Source organism: Leishmania infantum, chromosome 33 (assembly GCF_000002875.2).
Source record: "Leishmania infantum JPCM5 genome chromosome 33".
Lineage (NCBI taxonomy): Eukaryota > Euglenozoa > Kinetoplastea > Trypanosomatida > Trypanosomatidae > Leishmania > Leishmania infantum.
The window spans coordinates 1,220,356-1,240,370 of NC_009417.2; the positions used below are offsets into that span (position 1 = coordinate 1,220,356).

Consider the following 20,015-nt stretch of genomic DNA (forward strand, 5'->3'; position numbering starts at 1 on the left):
CCCCGCTCGAGGACGAGATTTCAAAGCCCAAATCGAGATAACAACCCGCCCTTCCAACCGCCACGGAAGCGCCCCAGGCCCCGCCCTTTCCCCCAGAGAAGCTCTGCGGGACAGATCACCAACTATCCCCAGGAGTAAATTCACAGGGAGTTGCACACCAGATAGCCAAGGGCTTCATCCTAGGTGGACGGCATCTTCGAGTGTGCGCCTCCGTTTTTCCTGCGCAAATTGGAAATAATCACGAACAGCCACTGAGTTTGCCGAACCAAGCGATGTACCGACAAATTTTCCGTGTTACTAGAGCTTGGGCTGTCAAGCCAAATACAATATGTGTTACCTCTAGGCGGTATGTTTCTTAGAGGCTGAGCTTTTCTTTCCTCCTGTGTTTCGTGAGTATTTTCCGTGCATGTTCACGAGTGCGCAATGTATGTAGCACACGTGAAGGTTCCGTCCTGACCACTTTGCTTCCCGAAAATTGTATATCGAACTGACCAGTAGTCAGCGAGGAGCGCAGCGTCTTGCTTCATTGGCGTGTAAAGACAGTTTTGCGCTTCGCTCGAAGCTTCATCGCCTGATTTTTACGCCTGTACATTGTAAAAAGTAAGTACAGCAGCCGTGCAGATATTCTCGACCCTCGCTGGTAGGACATGCGAGCTGTATATGTGTGCTCAGATTTGCACAGCGGAAAATTTACAGGACTGTCTTGACTCTATGCGCCTTCCCATGTGATAGAAATGCTGCTATACAAGCTTCCGAGCAAGTTGCACCCCAATAAGGTTACGAGCACGCCAGAAATGCGCTTTTCAGCGCACAGTGGGAATATTTGGTGTAGCTCGCCGCTTTTATTGCAGTGAGACCAAACTTTCGAATGCGCTACAATCGCATCAACACAAGCTCCATAGCTATGCGTTCCTATCGCTCGGTTATGCATTAGGGCTGGCAACTTCTTGACACTGCTTTTGTAGTATTCGGATGAAGCGACGCAGTGTACTGCCTCCATGCGCTGTTTTTGCCACGAGTTGCATATTTTTCCTTGTCTTCCTCGTAAGTCGAAGTGTATTCGGCATTTTGTTTTTCGCCTTTTCGCGTTGTGTTCTGGTATAAGTTTTCTGGGCGTATTCAAGCTCTATTCGCACCTCTGAAGTGAGGTGGGAAAGGTAGGGATGACTACCTCCTATAGCTCTAAACCAGTTAGTAGTGAGAAATATGTTGCATGGGTTGATGATTGTGTTACGTCCTCAATGTTAAGTTGGCTGACGGAAAGTACGTCTGGCTCGTGTCACTGAAGTCATCAGAGTCTGCCATCGTCTGGCAAATCCCAACAAGAAGGAAAAACACGCTGGCCTCTGCCTCGCAACACATTTTTTTCCTTCTGTCTGTTGTCATCAACCTTGGCTCTCTATTCACAAAATTAAGCAACACTTCCGTCATTATATTTTCTTTTGATCGCTGGCTCCGCTGTTTTATACTTGAAATCCAGCATTTTTTCAGTGTGCTAATGACTGAGTCTCCAGATTACTAGCGTAGCGCCCAGAAAACGTGCTTTTGTACCCTTTTTGTGGAAAAGACGTCGTTTGAAATGTTTTCTGTTCTTTTTGCCGAAAAGTGCCGGGCACTCCGAAAGGAGCAGCACTTCCTTTTCTAATCCATGCGTGCGAGTGTGGGGACTGTGCGGGGTCAATGGACACCAAGAAGAAAATCTCGTCTACAGCGCAGCGTCAGAAAGGAGTTGGGTGGCATTTGCTTCTCCACGCGATCGCACTCCCAGTTAGTGTTCCGCTCGCGTTTTCCAGATTGTACAAAAAGTTTCTTCACCGTTTTTTTTTATGTTGTTTTCACTACAGCTGGTAACTAAGAGGGTCTTCGTCGTATAGAAGCGGCTGATTTTTCTTTTGACCTTTGCTACGTTCACTTTTTTCTCTCCGGTCGACCGGTTCTTATAGCGTACTCAGGGTTGATGAATTCGAAATCACAGAATAGTTTTTCGACTAGCTGCATGATACTGCGCTAGCACGACCTGAACAGAGCGTTTCTAATGTATAACGTGCCTTATTTTTTATTGCTGATGAAGGGAATGGACTAAAGAAGTGATTCTCGTAGCGACCATATGTGTCTTTGATATGCAGCGTTGGTGGGCATGTTCACGAAGCAGCGGGAATGATGTGGCTGGATATTCTCCAAAGAGAGCACTTAATCTGTGCACACTTTTTCCCCTTTACTGTTAAGCGGTTATAAAGCATGAGCATTATGCAGTTTCTGCGGCAGCATGCTTTTTTTTCTTGCTATTCAACTCTGTCGCAAACCGCGTATTTTCAATTTCCCCCCTGGATGCATGTTTGAGTGCTCCACACAAAGGCGTCTCTGAACTAATGCACCTGATGCTCACAAGTGAGACAGTTCTCTCAGGGGTCAGAACTCTTCTAGGTGCCCATTCGACGCAAGCACGTAACTTAGCTGAGACTCACGCGAACCAGGGGTTTTCCATAGATAGAAGACTCTTTACCATAGCTGCTAGCAAACGTGGGGCAATTTCTTGAACGGGAAAGGGAGGAACGAGCTGAATCGCTGCTTTCACAGATTCTGTTTCAGGCGGCATCATTTTTATTTTTTTTTTGGCCTTACTCCACCTGATTCTGCCTGGACTGATTCACTATAAGAGGGATTGATGTGGTTTCTTCGTGCAAAATCAATGCTTTCATGCATGAGCGCCTACGCATTACGGTTGCCCCCTCAATTTGGTTACAAAAGTAATAACTAGTGTAACCCTGATGACGGAGGTCGCCTCAGTACGTGGTATCTCAGGGTCTAGTATTCCCATATTGTGTGGGAAGAGGCCCGGCAGCCCCCTATCCCTGCGAGTGCCGAATCGCTTCTGGTGGTGAAACGGTCAAACACCCACGGGGTAAGGGAGGGTGAAAGCGATACATCGCTACTGATATCGGGGGCCGTTTCCTGGATTGCGTCACACCGAAGCGACTTTTGACAGTGCATAGACTTGCACCATCCACAAGATGAGCAGAGTGCCAGCGTGACTTGAACGCACATATAACCCGACCTTCATTGCCTGCTGGTGTGGGGAGCCTGCGCCACCGCGAAGGATGCACCAGGTGGCGAGCTTCAAGGTGCCTATGCGCAGAGTGCGTGGTAGAGGCCGTGCTGAGGTAACTGGATCGCATTGATCTACCGCGTTTTTACGGCTGCCTCGCACAAGCTGATGGGGCCTGTGAAAGGCCTGGTAGACTGGAGCTGAAGTCATGTTCTAGGGCAGAGAATGGGCACAAGGAAGGAGAAAGAAAACAGAGGCGAGATGTACATTGCATCACAGTTTTTGGAGAAGAGAGAGGAGTGGGAGATGCAGGCGTCAAAGGAGTTTCTCCTTTGCATACATACCTTTGTGTCCATGTCTAATGCGCTTTGGTGTCGAGACTTGATCCGCTTCTGTTTCTGTTTTCTGAGCATGCGCATGTGTACAAAACCGTCGTTCATCTTTTTTTTTTCATATCTGAACGCCTTTTCGATCCCCCACCCCTTCGTTCTTGTGTTCCTGTTCTGCATAGAAATGCCTTTTTGCCTGCTGTCTTGGTGTTTCACTTTACTTCTTCTCCGTATTGTTTCAAAGCTTTGCTTCCCCGTCCACACAGCTAAGGCAGCTTCTTTTTCTGGACGGTTCTTCTTCATCTTGTTTCACTACTTTCTCCTCCTCTGTGTTTGTGTCGGCTCGTTTTCTCGACATACGGCGATGCAGTTTTATCATCTCTTGTTTCAGTTCTCATCTTTGATGGGTAGCGTCTGGGCCTGTGTGTGCCAGCCTGGTCTTTTTTCGAACTATTCTCCCATTATTCACTATCTTCCTGTGCTGTTTGGCTTTGCAGTATATATATATATATATGTGTGTGTGTGTGTATGTGTGTGTCTCTGCTCTCCTTTTCTCTGTTTCTATTCTTTGAAACTTTGCCTGTTTTTATCCCAGCGGATCAGCGAGTGTAGCCGTGTGTGGGTGTGTGCCGATCTGTGCTAGCTGATTCGGTTGTCCGAAATGGAAGTGACAAGCAAGAGAAACATAGCAACTGATTCGGTGATCAGCGAAAGCAGAGTAGCGCCAAGAGCTGTTCTTTGAGGCGCTGGCCCTCATGGTCATACAAACGTGCACCTACATGTACATGCCGCATGAGAGGTGCTTGGCTCATGCGGGCGCTCGCTGATGGCAGTATGTGGGGAGTTGCGGGACTGCGCTGTGACGTGGAAATGGTGCCACAGGGACCTCCTCCAATCTCATAACCCCTCGCTGCTGCTGCCCTTCGTACCCCGTAGCCTCACGACTTCCGTGAATTTAAAGGAGTGGTGGGATAACTGCATGGCAGGTGGGTGACGAGTGACATGATTTTTGCACATAGCGGCCTCTTTTCGGCGGTCTGCAGCGCGCACTATGAATCAGTTCCCTCGGTACACATGCGCCAGGATTATCCCTACTTTCGACTGAGTGTCTGCATCTCTCCATATGTTTCTCTTTGCATTTATTGGTGCCTCTCCTCTGCCCACGCCCTTCTCTCTCCTTTGTTCTCTTCATGCCTTCCCCCCCTTCTCGCCTCCCTCGGACATGGTCGGCCCATACGACACAATGTACCATCGCATGCACACGTAAAAACGTGTGCCCTCGTCATGGCTTGACAAGCTTGCCCTGTCATAGTCATCAGTCAAGCACACCCAAATAGTTCCCCTCCCCTCACCTGACAACACGCACACCAAGAAAGCATCTCTCCTTCCCTCCTCCCTATCTCATCTCCCACCTTTTTACCATTGTGGCGTACTCAGTCGATCACCTCGCTGAGAGTGCAAGAGCATCCGCTAGCACAAAGCCATCCCGCACAGCTACAGGAAGGATTGCTTTAACGAAGCAATACAGAAAGTAGAGCAGGAGGCATTATCGGGGAGACGGGGGGACGCGCGCGCATGCCGCTTGATCCCTCCTCCGACATACTCTCGCTACCCCGCGTGCCAGCACTCCTCTCACGAGGTGTAAGACGCGTGCGAGTCGCCGACAACCTCCAACCTCACTCTTACCTTCATAAACACACAGACACTCATATCGCGTGTACCGTCTTGATTGAGGTCAAGTAGATAGCCGCCGTGATTCTCTTTTAGTGCTCTTCTTTCCCTCCATTCCTCCAGATCGGAAAGGAAAAAAAGAAAGGACGACGAAAAGCGGGCCAGGCACTCACACACGCACACACATCTTCATACGGAAAGAAGGGAAGTTGAAGGTGTACAAGAGGCGGTGTTGTATGGGGTAGTCCATTTTTTTCTTTTTACCATTTTCTGTAGCTGCTTATTATTATTATTTTTTAGTCTGTGCCTGTCTCTGTGTGCCTTTTTGTGATTGCCTGTAGTACATCGCCCTTGCGGGTGACACTGACCAGGTCACTTTACGCCCCACCCTTCCTCTTTTTTTTTTCAAAAGTGTGGGGAAATAGCCGTTCCTCTTTACCTTTCCTCACCTTTGTCTTCATTCGTCTGTGTGTGCGTGTTTGTCTTTTCCCAGTCTTCTCTCTTTGCCCTTGGAGTGTGCTCTCTTTTTCATTTCGCCCTCTTCTGTTTCCGACTGTGTGTACAATCATCTTCTCTACCCCGCTATTTGGATTCTCTTCTCTTTACCCCTCCCCTCTCTCTGCTTTTTTTTGTTTTCGTCTCTTGCCGTGCGCTTGCCCGTGTTTTTGTATATATATACTGGGAACAGTTTGCTGTCTCCATTGTCTTGGTTTGCGTTGTGGTGCGGGCTCCTCTCTTTCACATCTTTCAAACGACCTTCTGCTACTCGGCGCTTTCTCGCCCTGCCTCACTTTCTTTCTCGCCATCTCTCTCGTGTCTCTCATCTTCTCTTGTTTTACCCCTCTTACGCTCTCTTCTGCCTGATTCTGCTTTTTTTACGCCCCCTTTTCCCCAACGTCGCATTCACGGGTATTTGTGCACAGACTCGCTCTCGCTTTCCTTTCGTCTCCTGTAGGCTACGCTCGCCTTCCTCCGCTTCTCTTCCCCCTTTTCTCACGACTCTACCTATCTCCCTTTGTGTTGCTCCGCAGTAGCTGCCGCTGCTGCTCTTTTTATTTGCTGTTGTTTCTTGTTTGTAATCCGAGTCTTTGGACGTGTACACGCCTTCTTGTCGGATTTGCTGTCTGCCCCCTGCTTTGCCGTTCCCTTTTCCCCGTACCTTTTTTTTCTTCACTCTCTCTTTCTTGTGCGCGCGCACGCACGCACGCATACGGCAGCAAAGAAGGCTATAGCCACGAGAGAAGACAGAGAGGGATTCACACGTGCCTAGAGTGCCTGTGCGAAATAAAATCAAGCGTGTGTGTGTGCATGTGGATAAAGACGGGCGAGCGAACAGCGTGTGCGCGCACACAGACAGACAAACCGATAGAGAAGCAAGCGCATGAAGCAAGGCCCCTCCCTTGTCCCATTCGTTTGTGCTTTTCAGCGTGCGAGTGTGTGTGTGTGTCTTTGCCTTTTTTTTATTCGTGCACACACCCCCATCCAAACCCCGTTACATATCTGTTTTTCCTTTTATGTCATTTGGTTCTCCTCGATTGCAATAGTCGTACATATTTTTAGTGATAGATGCAGTCTTACTGGGCGCTCTCTCCCTGTGTGCTGTGTTTCTCCCTTTAAGTTGTTGTCGCTGACAATTCCCCATTCTTTGTGTTTTTCTTTATTTGTTGACTTTTTTTTCGGTGCACTGAGGGTGCACTCTTGGGTATCAGAAGTCGTCGTCGTCTGCCTCTTTCCGGCACCACTGTGTTCTTCTCTTACCTATCCTCGCTGTTTTCTCTTTTCATTTGCGAGTTGCGGTTAGGTGTCGTCTGTCTCTTTTAGTTTCGTTTTCCTTTGCTTCCATTTTGGTTCGCAGTCACGTGTCGTCTGGATTTTTTTTGTTTCTTGCTGCCTTTCCGGCACTTTAGTCTTCCCCCTCCTCCAAATTCAGCCCCCCTCTCCTCTTTGGTTTGCTTTCTGTTGGTTCTGCATGCTACTGTTCTCCCGCCGTCCTCTTCTCCCTACTCATCGTGTATGCCCCTTCCGCGCCTACCCCCTCTTTTTTTTCGCTAGGCGTATTGCTCCTTCGCCCTTCTGTGTAGTTTTTCTCTTTGGCGGACGAGTTACGTGCGCCTTTTTTTTTCTGACGTCCACTCTTACACGCTGCTTTCCCTTTTCCTACCCCCTTTTTGTTCTATCTGTGGTCTGTTTGGAAAGGTAGAGAAGGCGAGGACAAGGGCGAGGCAGCGCGCAGAGATACGTACATACACGCATACGTGTGATCACTGCGAGCTCAAACAAGCGACCAGGGCACCATGATGGCAAGTGGTGACTACATCTACGCCAATGACCTCGATGATGGGGGCCTGATGGGCGCAACGGTGCGGCGTCATGAGCACAGCAGCTCCCTTTTTGTGGGTGTCACGCACGACAGTGCCGGGGAGTCGCAGTCACAGTACGACTACCTGGATGAGTCCCTGGTGGGGAGCTACGACAGAGGAGGCGATGGAGTACTGACAGCGCTGGAGCTTGAGGACTTTGCCGGGGCCGATGGCAGCAATTTGGCAAGCGTATTATCGGAGAGCAACTCTGTCTTTGACATCGGCGCTGAGGAGGCCAACATGCAGACACAGACACCGAGTGTGGCGAGCCGGTCCGTGAGCGGTGCTGACTTTGACACGCTGCCCATCACACCCATGGCTAAGCAGCCCATCGAGGAGCCACATGCAGCGTCGGCGTCGGTACCCAGACCTGCAGCGCCGAACTCAGCCGTCTCAGCGCACCACCTCAACCTCAGAATCAACACGGTGACAGACCTTAAGCGTCCTTCAACACCGGATAAGTATTTTGAGATTTTCGGAGGTGCCTCGGGCCTGGCGGCGGGGCACAACAACACAGTCAACTACAGCGCTAACACCAGCAGCGGCGATGCTCACCACCGAAGCGCGAAGGGCACGAGCAACCACCGTGCCACAAACGCAACTGTGACGGCTGCCGGCAAAGGGGCAGCGGCGGCTGGCCATACATCAAAGCTTTTCACGTTGCATCCCGGAACAGCCGCTGCTGGTGTGTCAACATGTCCTTCAGCGCCATCTGCGCCGCCCCCGTTGCACCCCTACCCCTCAGTCTCACAGCCACACAACGATAGCGAGGGGTTCAGTTTTGGCATCGACACCTTCTTACACGGCAACCAGCTTGGGTTTGGTCGTCAGCCATCCTTCAAACGGCTCACACCGGCCGTACAGGGCGAGTTGAAGAAGCCCTACTTTCTCTTGCACTTTGAGGATGGCGACGCGAACACCACTGCTGCTGCCGCGGCGGCGAAAGGGCATCCTGGGGCGAGTGCGTCCAGCACGAGCCTGCGCGCCGCTCCTGCTGCGGACCGGAATGCAGAAGAGTTCAATACGTGGCTCGAGGCACTGGAGCCGAAGGCGGCGGGGTTGTTGACATCTGCGCGTGGCGGCCCCTGCACGACGCACGCGGGCTCTGCAATTGGGGAGAACTTCAAGCGAGAGGTGGATGTCTTCATGAAGAATCTGCTTGGTGACTACGATATGTTCGCCGGCGCCACGGCCACGGCACCGGTGAACAACTCATCTGTCTCGGGTGTCTCTCAGTTGTTGGTAGGAGGCAGCGGGCCCCTGAGCAGGCGGCGAGGCAGCGGCCCGCCTTGCCCCGCAGATTACCAACCATCAGACCTCGACGCGTTTCTGGGCGATGCGCGCACCCTCACCCCTCCTCTGCGATCCCCTACCCTGGCGGTGGGGCAGGCGAAGCAACGGCCTAGGCAATCAGGTGCCGTTGGTGCTCACACCTCGCTCGTAGGTTCACCGACACTGAAGACGACAGTGCCAACGACGATGACTGCCGGCAGCCCGTTCAGCGGTGAAGGGGGGAAGGGCAGCACCGGCGCTTACCCAAGGTCCAGCGCTACCGCCTCGGCATCACCGCAACCACCGACCCGGGGCCATGCGACAAAATGCCGTCGGCACGTCTGGAGCACCTCCCTAGGGCCCAACAAAAGCACATCGGCGGCCGCCGTGAACGGCGAAGTTGTGCCGGATCCCACCTCTGCAGCGGCTACCGAGGCTCTGTCAACGACGAATTTCGCCAAGGCCGCCGCGAAACCGGCCAATGGGCAGCCAGCGCAGCGTTCCTGTGTGACAGCCGCATCGCAGACGGTGGCAGCCATAACTTGCGTGCAATCATACGCCTCGACAGGGGCGACTCGCGCCTCTGTCGCGGGGGCTGCCAAGCCAGCGACCGGTAAGGCGACCAACGCCTCTGCAAAGCCCGATGGCAGCGTTGGCGATGTTGCGCGGGCGCGTGACCCGGCAACCCCTAGCACTGCGACGCCGTACCCTTACATGGATGAAGATCTCTTGGCGGGTGGCTACATGACAGGGCCGCCGCAGCTCATCCGCTCTCCAGTAGAGAGCAGCCCCACCGTACTGCCCGCGGCCCGCGTCGCAGTGGAGGCCCCATTCACCAACAGCAAGGAGAGAGGGGAGCGCAGTGACAGCAACACGAGTGACGCCGTCGCCCTGGCTGCGCGTGGTTGCCGCTCCTCGCTGTTGGACGGGCACATCAGCGCGTCGCAGCAGCGACTCTCGCTGCTCCAGCAGAAGCTGCGCCCGTCTCGGCACAACCGTACACGCGGGGATGGTGACAGCAAAACCACCTCAGACTCCGACGGTCCAGGCATGACAGCATCAGAGGCACTACAGCGAGCGCCGGCTACCAGCAGTCGTGAAGGCTCACGAGAGTCTCCGATACCAGCTTGGAACGATCCGTACGGTCGCGCCGCGACTTCCCTGCCTTCGGAGTTGGTTACTGCGGTGTCCAGCAAAACGCGATTAGGCAGCCGTAGAAACGGTGACAGCACCCTGGGCGACGTGGGTAAAACATTCCTCTGTTTCGAGGAGGCGGCCGACGAGGACTTGGTGGACAGTGGCGCCACGCGTGCAAACGTGCTGCCACCGCCCGTGTTCCTTGATCAAAACACCAGCGCACAGGAGGGCATGACTGCCAACAGCAGTACCTCCGGCTCTGGCGCCACTAGCAGCCATCTTCACTGCATCTGCAAGAATGGTGGGGCCACGACGCCGGCTGGCTGCAGGCGGCGCTCGTCGCGGGGACCTCTCTCGGAGCCAGTAACGGTGGAGCCCATCGCACTGAAGAAGTGCCTACCTATTCCGCTGCGGCCGTCGTCCCTAAGCCGGCAGGCGTCTGTCAGCCGAACGGACTGTGAGGCGACAACAAGTGGGGAGCACGGCGCGGCAGCGACGCCGCCGCGGCGACGTCTCACAGAGTTCCGCAACGGTGACTACATGCTGCCAGCCTTCTTGCTCAAGTCCCGCGTCTCTGCCACCACTGCCGAGGATTCGCATTTGGAAGCGTTGAAGCAGCAGGACCGCGACCGGCAGACGCAGCAGGCCAACGAGGAGCGGCGGCAGCGCATACAGGCCTTCATGTCAAAGCGAAAGGCCGAAAAGCAGCTGGAGGAGCTGCGGCGCCGCCAGCTGCTGGTGCAGGAGGGGAAGCCGGAGATGTGCCGTGAGATGCAGGAGCAACAGCGCATCCTGGAGGCCACCCCGCACCTGGAGACGTCCGGAACTGTCGGGAGTGGGCTTAACGCCATCAAGGCGGCGAAGCGCGTGAGCAAGTCGTCCCCGCAGCGCGACCGAGCAGTGCGGCAGCCGGTTCCGGCGGCTGGCCTCATTCCCAAGGCGGCAATGGTCGCAACAGTCAGCAGCCCCCACATCGAGGTGGCCGCACCTGCCGTGGCAGACACCCTCTCTCCCGCTGGACGTGGAAAGGGCAACGGTGCGGTAGCCAAAACCAACGTGCGCGCAGTGGTGGTGTTCACGAGCAGCTCCGGCGCTGAGAAAGGCGGTGTGCCTGTGACAGCCAAGGACGACGGCAACGGACGACGGCGCAGCAACGGCAGCATCGCCCCGAGCACGGCCGCGTCGGGGCTATTCGACGAGGGAACGGTGGGGGTTGTGGAGCTGAGTGAGAGCAGCAAGACGCTCAAGGTGCAGCAACCACACGAGCGCACGCGCTTCTTCTTCGTGGACGAGTTTTTGCGCATCAGTGACGCTGAGGCGTCAAAGCAGGTCGAGCGGCCCGTCAGCACGAGGGGCAGCGGCGTCGTGGGTGGGGTGCTGCCGAACGGCGCATTGCCGCGGCGACGCTTGTCGTCGTTAACGCTGACGGAGATGAACCGCAAGTTTCTGGCTGGTGTGAACGTGGCGCTGTTGCTCGCGAGTACCGAGAAGGCGCATCACGCCTCACTAACGGCGATTCGGGAGGTGGTGGAGGGAGTGCTGTCGCACATGCCTCCCCACGGGGAACTCTTTGCCTCCATCGCGTTCGTCGCCGGTGGCAACACGCAGGACCTGTTGCACGACCCCGAACGCGCAGTGCGCTCAACCTTCTCGACATCGCCGCTATTTGGCTCCACACTGGACGATGTCACCTACGTGGCAGTGACGGGAATCGGACACCTTTCAGCGATGGTGACAGAGTCGTACAAGCGGTGCGACCTGGCGGTTCAGCGGCAGCAACCTAGTGCTGGCCTCCTTGTGATGTCGCTGTTGCTGAAGCAGCCGCGCGGCAGCGACGTTTTGCTGTCCTCGTACTTGATCACAGACGCGGGGTGCGACGGCAGCACCTACTTAGCGGCCTTGTGCAAGGCACAGCACACCCCATTTGCGCTTTTCCACTCTGCGCTGGGCGGGCCGACGTTGACGACGGCGCTGATGTCGGTGGACGTCGACGACACGGCGACGGTGGTGCCGCTGCTGAACGTGCAGCACCGACTCGCTAGTGTTACCAATAAGCCGTGCCGCGTGGGAAGTGTTCGACGCTTCTTGGAGCTAGCGCAGCAGAAGCTGCAGAACCGCGTCGAAGACGGGAAGTCCGGCAGGAGGCGGAGCTCCGGCTCCACCATAACGAAGGTGATTTCAGAGCAGCGGCGGAACAGCGTCAGCATCTCTAGTAGCAACAGTGTGAGCGACAGCACCAGCTGTTCACCGTCGTTAAGTGGGCACCGGGGGCGAAAGCAGCACCCTGGGTCCCGAGCACAGCTGCACAAGCGGCTTTTAGAGCAGGTTGCGACGGCGCAGAGCATCCTCAACGACCCCGCAGGCTATCGACCGAAGGCGGTGCGGGAGTCGTCGCAGGTTCGGCGCGCTAGGGCGCTCACGTCGACGGCGCCGGCGTCAACATCTGCTGCGCCGCCACTGTCGGCAGCGACGCCCCCGCGCGCGCAGCGGCGCAGCGCAGACGACGGCGCGATGCCGAATCCGGACCTGGCGGCGCTGCGCAAGCGTTTGTCGACGAGCAAGGCGACAGCCACCGTCGACACGGTACTGCTGCCGTCGCGCGGCACTGGTTCTGCCCTGGCGCGCAAGCACTCCCCGTCATATACCGCCGTGGAGGAACCGCCGATACAGCTCACGCAGCTGCTAGCCACGCGCCGCCGAAGCGATGCGCCGAACGTCGAGTCGGACGCGAGCGCCACGGCAAAGACACCACTGTCACCAGCGACCACGCCTTCCAACCATCAGATTGCGCAGTTCCGTCCACTGCAGCAGAACTCTTCACCACTGGCAGGGCACAGAAGCGCCAGCATGTCGTTGAGTACTGCGTACGTGCGCCGCGGGAACGAAGGCGGGGCCGCGCCACACAGGACATGGTTTATGAACTTCGAGGATCTGGGTGACAGCACCACTGCGTCCGTAGGCAGCAGGCCCGGCGCGGGCACCTTGCTGAAGAAAGGCGAGCGAGGGGTGTCGCAAGATCCACCATTGTCCTCGGCAACGACAATGGCAGCCAAGCCACTTAATGAACGTTGCATCGCGGACGACAGCGAGTTGTGTCAACGCGGCAAACCTGCGTTGGCCGGCGGTGCAGACGGGTCGATGCAACGGCCGATGTGTGCGCCACCGGGTGTGGGGAGCAGGCGTGTGGGTGCAGGTCGGAAAGGGCTGCTCGCGGCTCCTACGCGAATTGGGTCGAATGGACCACAGTGGCCCAGCATAGCCGCCATGGACCCCGGCAACATCCCGGTCGTTCCGTGCGTTGACTCCATCGACTCCTCGCTTGTACACGACGTCTCCGTGGCCGCGCGGCAGAGTTCGACGGCCGACGACGGCAAGAAGGCGCCGATCCCGACGTCGACAAAGGTGCGCACGCTCGTCATCGTTGACCCACGCTGCTGCGAAACGTCGAACGTGACGTACGATAATACAATGGTGATTGCCACCACCGACGATGACTTTGAGGAATACGACGTGGACGAGGTGCGCGAGGTGGCGCCGGCGCAGGAGTCGATTCAAGCGGACCTGCTGACGGAGCTGTGTAAAACACTGCTTCTCGGCGGCAACGCCTCCATTCTCGGCGCTGAGAGTCGTCCGACCGGCGTCTGTGCACAGGTGCTCAAGTCCGTTGTGCACACAATCTTTGCAGACATGAACCGCGATGGGACGCATCGCAGAGGACGTCTCAGCGTCTCAATTGTGAAGGTGAAGGGGGAGTCTGTTGTCGACTTGCTAAAGGACTCCGGCGAAGCGCAGAAGCTCGTCATTGCCATTTCGCCCCTGTTCGGCTCCTGCGTCCACGGTGTCACCTACTCTAATATCACGAACTCGGCCACCTTCAACGCCACGATTGACGCCGCGCTGCTCCGCGCCGCCTCCGACGACAACGGCCGCGACTACGGCTTCCTCTTCTGCTCTCTCATTTTCAAGCTGCAGCTAGAGGAGGAGGGAGACGTGCTCGTGTGCTCGCTGGTGGCAACCTTCGCCGGCGAGCACGTCGGGCTCTACACGTCTGTCCTGGACCGCAGTCCTCTCGTACCGCGCGCGTTGTTCCACTACGCCCTCGGCGGCCCCAGCTACACGATCGCACTGCTCGGCATCGGCAGCGAGGAGTCTCGCGCCAACCAGATGCTGCAGGTGCAGCGGCGGTTGGGCGAGGTGAGCAACCGCGCGACACACCCGGGCAGTGTGGCGAAGTTCGTGGCCGGCATCCGCAACGACTTAACGCCGAACCTGATCGCCAAGTACGAGAGCACGCATGACCGGGATGAACGAGCGGCAACGAAGGAAATGATCGGGCGGCTGGCGGAGATGGTGAAGGATGCAGACGCGCTTCTACACGACTTCGACCACCACCAGCCCAAGGCCTACCTGCACGAGGACCAGGAGCGGGGGACGGCGCCGACAGGCACGGCAGCCGTCAAAGGCCCCGATCCGGGTTCACTTGCCACGGCAGCGCCACGCAGGAACAACGCGAACGGCACTAATGACTCCAGTTTGATGAACAAAGCCTCTGCCGTCAGTGCCGTGGCGGCTACAGCGCCGCCGCCCACCAGCCGACCGGCTACGGAGCGCTCGTTGCCTTCCATCACCGCGGTGAACCCGGAGGGCGAGGGGAACCACATCCAGTCGCTGGTATGTTTCGAGCAGGTGCTGATGGGCGCCGGCTCGGTCGCAGTGCACGGCAACTCGATCCTTTGCACGAGCCAGGGGGGAATGCGCTACGACAGCGACGAGGTGATTGTGTGCGACGAGTCACATCGGTCCTTGTCGTCGAAACTCATGGATAAACTGGTAGCCAAGTTCCTTGCCGGCTATCACACGGGCTTGCTCGCCGCCGACAGCAGCTATAGCGCCTTCACGCCGCTGATGCTGCGCTGCATCGCTAACAGCATCCTCGACGCGATTCTCGGACGCGAGGCAGGGCCGCGTGAGGGCTTGACTTCCTCCGCTTCCTTCAAGCCACCCACGGTGACGGGCGAGCTGTACGTTTCCATTGCTCTCATCAAGGATGAAGTGACAGCTGACCTGCTGCCCACCGACGCCGACGCGACGTACCACCGCTTCGAGATGGAGCACAAACCTCTTTATGGCCCCCGCGTTGTCGGAGTAACGTCGCACCTCGTCTCCACACCGCAGGACTTCGACCACTTCCTAGCGGTGGCCATCGACAATGCCGATCCGGCGCTGCAGTCAGCAGATCCAGGCATCATGGTGGTCTTGCTGACCCTAACCCAGCGTGTAACGAAGCCGACCAAGGATGTGCTGGTGTCGTCGCTTTTGTGCACCGCCGTCTTCGACGCCGTTCATCATTACGAGCGTGTGCTGGGGGGCGATACGAGCGAGCCGTTGGAGTTGTTCCACAACATTCTCCGCGGGCCGTGCTTCACCGTCGCGCTGTTTGGCATCAGCGATGAGGAGGAGAACCCCGGCAAGCTGCTGCGCGCGCTTCACGGTATTACCCAAGTGCGCAACCGCCCCGCGGAGGTGAACAGTGTGTCGCGGCACATCCGAGAGCTGCAGCGCGGCATCGTGCAGCTGAAGGAGCGCATGACTCCGTCATCCAGCGAGGAGGAGAAAGAGTATATTCTGAGCCGCGTTAAGGTCGCCGAACATCTGCTGGCCGACGCGGAGGCGCTGCAGCGCAACACCCTTTCCTCCGTGCAGCCACGCCCCTTCGTCCCGCTTGGCGGCGCACCCCACTTGCGGGCATAGACAGCTTCAGAAATGTGTGTATGCTATGATGGCGGCTGCATTACCGTGTCGAATCTTTGTGCACTCTTTTTTTTTGCGTGCATTTGTGCTTTTGCCTCTCTGCGTGTGCGTCGCTGCCATCAGGAACGCGCCCCATCATCTCTCCCTTTCCTCTTCAATCTTTTCTTCCTCACTCTACTGTTCACTGCCGTGTCGCTTCGCTCGCCATATATCAGGTGCGTTGCCGTTCTCTTGCCGTCTGTGTGTTTGTCTCTCTCTCCTTTTTCCGATCTCTGGCATTCCCTCTTTGCCCTCTCTTGCTTTTTCTTTTCTGTCTTCGCGTTCTCGCACCCTGTGTGCGAGTACCGATGCCTTTCCCATGCCGTGGTCACTTTTCTCACGTGCCCGCCAACCGTATCTCATTTTCTGTGTGCATTTTTTTTTGAATTCCTTTTTCTTTTGCCCGCCGTCTTGCTCCTTACATGCGCAACACAGACGCGCGTCGCTGTCTGTTTCGCTCGCTCGCTCTCGCTCTCGCTTTCTGTGGGTATTTTTGTTGGCGCTTCGTTGCTCTTCTTCGCCCCTTCTCTGGGGAAGCACACTTCTTCTCGCCTTCCTCGTCTCCGTACGTGCTTGTTTGTGCCTTGGTTAGACGTGGTGGTGGCGTACGAAGAAAAAGCTGCTTGCACTTGAAGAGCGATGCCCCGGACGCCTACTCCGACCCTTTCAAAGGGAGCGGACAAAAAAAAAACTGCAACAGCTATGCACGCGCTCAGACGCATGGAGCGATACAATCCTGCATGCACACACGTACTTGAGCTTCTCACACAGAGACACGGCGGCGGCATCCGCTCTCCGACACGTACACACACACACATATGTATATATATGTATGTAATAGCTGAAGTCATTCATTCGGTGTATTTTTGTGTCATTCATGATTGCCTCTCCCTCTCTCCCTCGTTTGCTTCACGCGCATGGCTACACTGCACGTGCTTGACAGCGAAGAGGATGCGAATCAGGTGTAAAACGGAGAAAAAAAAGCGGAAACGACATAATGAGAAAAGTGGATGTCTGGATGAGCGGAAAGCGGAGGGGGTTAGCCGTTCATTTTTGTTTTAGGTAGCAGATTTTCTCAGCAAACAAGCAGCGGAGGATAACGCCAGCGCATCCAGTAGGTGCCCCCTCGACGTGTCTAAGCACACACGTATGTCGCCCATACGCATTCTGCGCGCTCTTACGTGTGCCCGGGTGCTCCCAAAAGATGATGATGCTCATCGTCATCTTTGAACGCGACCAGAACGACTCGCTGCTTCATCAACCGCGAGCTCACACGTAGTGGAGGAGGTCCGCTGGATTGAGCGCGCTCAAGCATCGCAGCGTTTCCGGGGTGCAATGTCTTACCTCTTTCCGCCGACTTGTAGCTCTCATCTTCGCCGCTTTTCTCTTTCCGTGTGGCTCTTTCTCCCTCTCTCGCTTTCGCATTCTCACCCACGCACATGGGACATGCCGCGTGCTCATCGTTCCTTGTGAGCGTTCGGAGACGTTCACGTCTTATCTTTCCACCGGCAGCGTGCAGGACACTCAAACTCTATACGAACCCGGACGTGCGTAGGTCGCGTTCAGCTGACTGGTTATCAGAAGAGCAGCACCAAAAGGCAAACGTAAAGAGAGCAGCAGCGACGGAAGCCGCCTTTGAAAACAAGGAAGATAAAGCGTCAACAGACAACACACACGCGCGCAGGGAAGAGAAGTAAGTGAGGACAACTTGGAAGGGGTCAAGAAGAGAAGCGAAAGTGAAAAAAAAAGAAAAAGGTCAGCACAGGCTTTTACACACATACACACGGCGAGGAGTGCAACGACGGCCAACACCGACATCGCTTGCGTGCGTCTGTCTGACTCCCGGCACTGGTCGTGTTCTGTTTTTCTCTTTTTTTGTACTGTTTCCCCGTCGCGCTGTTCAGCCCTTATCTTTCATCTCTTTCTTCGCTTTCGAGTGACTTTGCCCGCCACGACTTACCAACGATCAGACAAAAAGAAGACACAAAAAAGGGTATCGGTTTTTTTTTTCGTCGTCTCCTCCGTCACCTCCATTCTACCATCTCACCACATCACAAAAGGTTTTCCAGTTCATCCTCCACCCCTTTGCAACACACACGCACCTTTCATCGCCACCTCCAGCCCATTGGCCGATTGTACCCCCCCCCTCCTCCTCCATCCCCGCTTGACTCAGAACACCCTTCCTAACTGCACTTTTTTTCTTACGCGTGCGCTCTCGCTAACTCTCTCTGTCTTGTGGACCCTCTCTCTGCGAATCCGACGACCACGGAGCCTTTTTTTTTATCCGGGTTTCTGTCTGCGTTTCTTATTTTTTTTCCATTGCATACCATACCTTCTCCCTCCTCCCAGTACACCCCTCTGTTTCTTTCGCACTGTTCTGTTCTTCTTCCTTTTGCTGCCATTGCTGGGTGGTGGTGGTGGGGAGTTGCTGTGGATATGGTGCTGCTAACGCCGGTGGCCAAACGGCTCGTATACTGGTCCTGCCTCTCACTCTCGCTTTGCGTGCCCGTATGCGTGTGTGCTCTTGCCTGGTCTCTTTTTCGTTTTACGCGGCCTCTTGTCTGACTGAGCTTCCTTGTCATTTTCCTTCTCGCCCCCCTTTTTGCCCATTTTTTTTACCACACGTCGACGTCTGCACACCTCTTTGTGTCGGTCGGTCTGCTTGTGTGGGGATTTTGCGCTATCTTGCTCTCTCTCTGTCTCTGTCTAGCTCTCCTCGTTACACCGTTGCGCTTGCTGCACCTCTTCAGCCCCTCTCCCCCTTGTTAAGTCTCCTCCCTTCCACATATACTTGGGTGCGCTCTCGGATTCATTTCTCCACCCGTTCCGTGCGTCAACTCGGCACTCGTTATCTACTGTCTTCTCTATTGCTTCTTTAGCCTCTTTCTTCGTTGGTGCCTTTCTTTGTGGTTTTTTGCGCGTGTGCTTCCTCTCCAGCGAGACCGTCGAGGCCACTAGCGTGGCATCAGCAGGAGAGCGATCGCCCCCCTTCTCTCCACCACAGTGGACAGCGTGCGTTGCGTACAGGTGCGAGAGAGGTGAGTGACCCCAGGCAGATTCAACGCAGTACAACGAGTGCACACGGAGAGCCCTACGTCCAAAAAACAACGCTTTTTTAGCAGAGGAACAGCGAGATAAAAAGCAAGCAAATCAACGATTGCCACAAGATCGAGCTGTCTTTTTTTTGTTTTAGGTGTTTCACTGTTGTGCTCTGGAGGTCATTGCCGCTAAAAGATCGTCGGCGTGCGTCTTGTCAGCACAAGCGCCACCTTCTTCTCTTACTCATCGTTTTTCGTTTTCCATCCCCGCCCTCCATTACCTGTAGGCGTGCGGAGAGTCCTTGTTGCCTCTGCACACGCATTTCGCACGAAGATACACACATTGCTGCAACCGTCGCATACCCCCCACCCTGCCTATACTATCTCGTATAGTTTCGCGTACAGTACAAGAACAAGTCTTGCATCAGTCATCCGCGTACGCCTAGCCACACGCATGTGAGCGCCATCATACGCCCAACGGAGAAGGTCAAACGCCGTTTTTTCACATCACGAGAAATCTCTCTCATTTTTTTTTCACGTGCTCCTTCGTCTCAATTCGTTTTCCCCCTGCCTCCGTTCTTTTTTTTTTTCAAACTGTCTGTGCCTCTCTCTCTTTCTGTTTCCCTTGCGTCGATCATTGATTGGTGCGGAAGATCTCCGATTTGGTGGTTGTTCTCCCGCTCCTCCTCATCGCTTTTTTTTACGTTACTTGTTGTGGAGTTTTTGTTCGTGCCAGTTTGTGCGTGTGTGTGTGTGTGCATCTTTTCTTCTGGTGCTTTACTACTTGTTTTTTTTTTCCTTTTATTTTGTCGTGCGGCGGTGATCCATCATCATCTCTATTTTTTTTTTCTCGGTGTGCGATTCTCTTTTCGCTTGCCGTTTTTTATCTTTTCGGCGTAGAACTCCTTCCCCGTTCTTATTTCGTTCTTTTTTTTTGCGTTTGCTTTATTGTCTTACTGTCTTTGCTGTATCTTGGCTTCTGCATCACCCGCAGCCTTGACCCGCTTTTGCTCTCTTCCCTTCTGTCTTATGTCCTATTTTCATTGTCGCCCATACGTACCTGTACAACTGTGAGATCAAGTTTTTGCTGGATAGGTAGCTCATTCAACGATCCCTCTTTGCATAAAGACAACTCTCTCTCTTGATCTCTCTATATTTTGTGCTTTTAGATAAACCGTTCGGACTGCTTTTTCGTTTATGTGGAAGCGGGCGTTTTGTTTCATGGTGTCTTCTGTTCTTTGTTTTCCACCATCTCGGATCATTTCTCTTTCTCCCGTTTTATGCTTCTTTTTTTTAGTCTATCAAGCAAGTGCGCTGCCGGCGGGTCTGAGACTCTCTTCTCTCCTTTCTTTTTTCACTTTTTTTTTGTCTC

The 20,015-nt window shown here is 55.0% G+C and overlaps 1 protein-coding gene across 1 annotated transcript; it reads left to right on the forward strand.

Moving 5' to 3' along the window:
- Window positions 1-7,340: 7,340 nt before the first annotated feature.
- LINJ_33_3040 (conserved hypothetical protein) lies at window positions 7,341-15,566 on the forward strand (the record flags this gene model as incomplete). The annotated part of the gene is made up of 1 exon (XM_001468312.1): window positions 7,341-15,566. The coding sequence occupies one exon, from the start codon at window positions 7,341-7,343 to the stop codon at window positions 15,564-15,566; it is 8,226 nt and encodes a 2,741-aa protein (XP_001468349.1).
- Window positions 15,567-20,015: the final 4,449 nt, after the last annotated feature.